This window comes from Engraulis encrasicolus, unplaced genomic scaffold (genome assembly GCF_034702125.1).
Source record: "Engraulis encrasicolus isolate BLACKSEA-1 unplaced genomic scaffold, IST_EnEncr_1.0 scaffold_904_np1212, whole genome shotgun sequence".
Taxonomy (NCBI): Eukaryota; Metazoa; Chordata; class Actinopteri; order Clupeiformes; family Engraulidae; genus Engraulis; species Engraulis encrasicolus.
The window spans coordinates 13,591-16,324 of NW_026946252.1; the positions used below are offsets into that span (position 1 = coordinate 13,591).

General features: G+C 47.5%; 1 protein-coding gene across 1 annotated transcript; it reads right to left on the bottom strand.

The window, feature by feature from the left end:
* Positions 1–2,526, bottom strand: LOC134444992 (LHFPL tetraspan subfamily member 5 protein-like). Its single transcript, XM_063194136.1, has 4 exons — positions 2,385–2,526; positions 1,438–1,698; positions 254–487; positions 1–84 (listed from the first exon to the last, which is right to left on the bottom strand). Exons 1-4 carry the CDS (start codon positions 2,524–2,526, stop codon positions 80–82), a joined length of 642 nt encoding a protein of 213 aa, XP_063050206.1. The 3' UTR covers positions 1–79.
* Between the last annotated feature and the right edge of the window lie 208 nt (positions 2,527–2,734).

The window sequence follows — 2,734 nt, forward strand, 5'->3', positions numbered from 1 at the left end:
TGTCAAGCTGGCCTCTTCAGTGTCTTTATGTCTGCTGACATGAACCAGTTCTGCTGATGCTTCCCAATAAAGGCTCCATTCAGGCTGTTAAAAGAAGACACAAAATTAAATATGTGAAAGTAAGTCAGTCTTTACTTTGCTGAATACTAAAAGAAAGTAAACTAATTGAACTGAATTTTAAACTGAAATTATTAGCCCCATGCATGCATAAGTCAGACTCGGCTTATGCCACAATGTCCTCCTCAGTCCTCACCTCCTTCCACTTCAAAGTCGTCGGGCAGCAGCTTGTCCTGTCGGTTGCCGAGGGTGAAGGCCACGAGGGAGAGCAGCAGGGCGTCCAGGATGCCAATGATGCAGAGGATGAAGGCCCAGCGCACCGTGCAGTTGCCCAGCGTGTACTTGTCCGTACGCTCCCCGCACATGCGCTTCACCTCCGGCGCGTCCCAGCCGTCCGGGTAGATTAGGCAGCCCACGGTTAAAAGGGCCGCTGAGAGAGACAGAGAAAGGGGTTGGAGGGGCGGCAAGGTATACAGTAGACAAAGAAGAGGGAGAGGAGAGGAGAGGAGAGAGGAGGGTCACAAAAACAAGGCGTGGTGAAAATGTGATGGTTCATGCTTCACTGTCCACAGTCACCTAAGAGCCAGTTGCATATTATCCTATAAACACTGCCAGCATTGAGGAACCGGAACAAGCTCAGTGCCATTTGTGGCAATCACCATCATGCCACCAGTGTGACCATGAACAATTCTGTTGCATCATATCCACCATTTTGTCCTTTATCTTCCCTCTTTTGACTTTCCTTCCTTCCTTCCTTCCTTCCTTCCTTCCTTCCTTCCTTCCTTCCTTCCTTCCTTCCTTCCTTCCTTCCTTCCTTCCTTCCTCTCTCTCTCTCTCTCTCTCTCTCTCTCTCTCTCTCTCTCTCTCTCTCTCTCTCTCTCTCTCTCTCTCTCTCTCTCTCTCTCTCTCTCTCTCTCTCTCCACAGCAAGAACTTGCATCTCATTTCTGCAGGAAGAGCCACTGACAGCTTTGGCAGGGGCCAAGGACAAAGTCTTCCAAAGGGCCCCTCATCCAATAAATGTAGACCCAAATGTGGGCCCCCTCCCTCCTGGGCCCGGGACAACTGACCCCTTTGTTCCCCCGTGTCGGCGGTCCTGCCTGCAGATGAAAACATGACAGATGTAGTAGGAACAAGTACAAATATAGAGTTTATGGGTGCATTCCAACATGCAGACTCCCGTCCTCCCTTGCTCACTTGCCTACTTCTGACCTTGTGATGATGTCATTGACAGAAAATAAATTCAATATCTTGCAAAAGCACAATTCTAATGTAATTTTCTCATTTGCAATCGGGATAGTAGGCCTAAATGAAAAACAGTGCCACAAGCACAAGTGGAAGACGGGAGTGTGCATATAGGAATGCACCGTATGTCACTCACCTGCAGCCAGCTGCATCCAGGCACATATCTTATAAACACTTCCAGCGTTGAGAAACCAGAAGAGGCTCAGCCCAATGATGGTGCCCACGATCAACAACATCCCCGAACCGACCATGAACAAAGCGGTCCTGAAGGCACCCGACGGGATCGACGCGAAGTCCAGAACGCTACCTTTGCACACCAGCTCCGAGGTGAGAGCATTGCCGATGCAGTAGTGGAAGAGGCCGAAATATCCCGCCTGAGGGGTGTTGACGCTGTCACCTAGAGAAGAGGGAACCAAAAAGGTTGGCGTCTGCGCCTTAACGTAGAAAACGTGTATTGCTTGGTGCGACTGCTCACCAAAAGTAGCAATGCTAAAAATGTCACAAAAAAAGATGAGGCGCACACGCAACCAAACCTGTAAATTGTACCCGAAAAGTAACGTACAGTATATCAGGAGCTCCAGTTTTATTCACTGATATCTATTGTTACCTTTCAGCTACAATATACAGCAGGGATGGGCAACTGGAGGCCCGGGGGCCACGTGTGGCCCATAGATAAAACTTTTTTTCTTTAAATCGGTGGTGAATCAATTAGTTGTAATTAATTATACTGTCAGATCCATGACCATGGTCATGAGGACCTCCATTAGAGGTGATGGAAAAATGTCACCCAGAAAAGGGAAACCAAAAAGGTTGCCGTCTGCGCCTTAACTTATTGTATTGCTTGGTACGACTGCTCACCAAAAGTAGCGAAAATATTATTCTTTTTTTAAAAGATGAGGCACACACAAGGCTCAAGTCAAACCTAATTGTACCCAAAAAGTGACGTATATTAGGAGCTCCAGTTTTATTCTTTTATTACTTCTTTTGCTACTTTTCGGATACAATGTACACAGGTTTTACATGAGCCTAGTGTGCGCCTCACCTTTTCTTTTTTGTGACATTTTTGGTCATTTCAGCTGTCACCTATCCAGAAGGGCTGGATGAAGACCACCACCAGGATGATGGCGAAGCAGATGGTGAAGACGGACCACATGACGCCGATGGCTCGGGCGTTCCTCACGTAGTTGGTGTGGTAGATCTTGGCGGCCTCCTGCGCTGGCAACATCTTGGGTCAGGTGGATGCTCTGGATGAGGTTATCAAAGTGGCTGTATAAAGATTGTGATGAAAAAAGGTAGACTTAAGATCATGAAAAAGATCTTCTGCGTCCTTTGGAAGACGTCACTGTATAAAAAATGGGGATTTTAAAAGTAGACTTCAGATGGTGTGATAGATCTTGGCAGCCTCCTGCGTTGGCAAACACCTTGGGTCAGGT

What these genes read in the sequence shown, in the direction of transcription:
- LOC134444992 (XM_063194136.1), bottom strand. Translation starts at nt 2,526, where the DNA reads ATGTTGCCAGCGCAGGAGGCCGCCAAGATCTACCACACCAACTACGTG. An exon ending in CATCCAGCCCTTCTGGATAG is followed by an intron (nt 1,699 to 2,384) that starts GTGACAGCTGAA and finishes CCTCTTCTCTAG; the next exon opens with GTGACAGCGTCAACACCCCT. An exon ending in CTGGATGCAGCTGGCTGCAG is followed by an intron (nt 488 to 1,437) that starts GTGAGTGACATA and finishes TGTCTCTCTCAG; the next exon opens with CGGCCCTTTTAACCGTGGGC.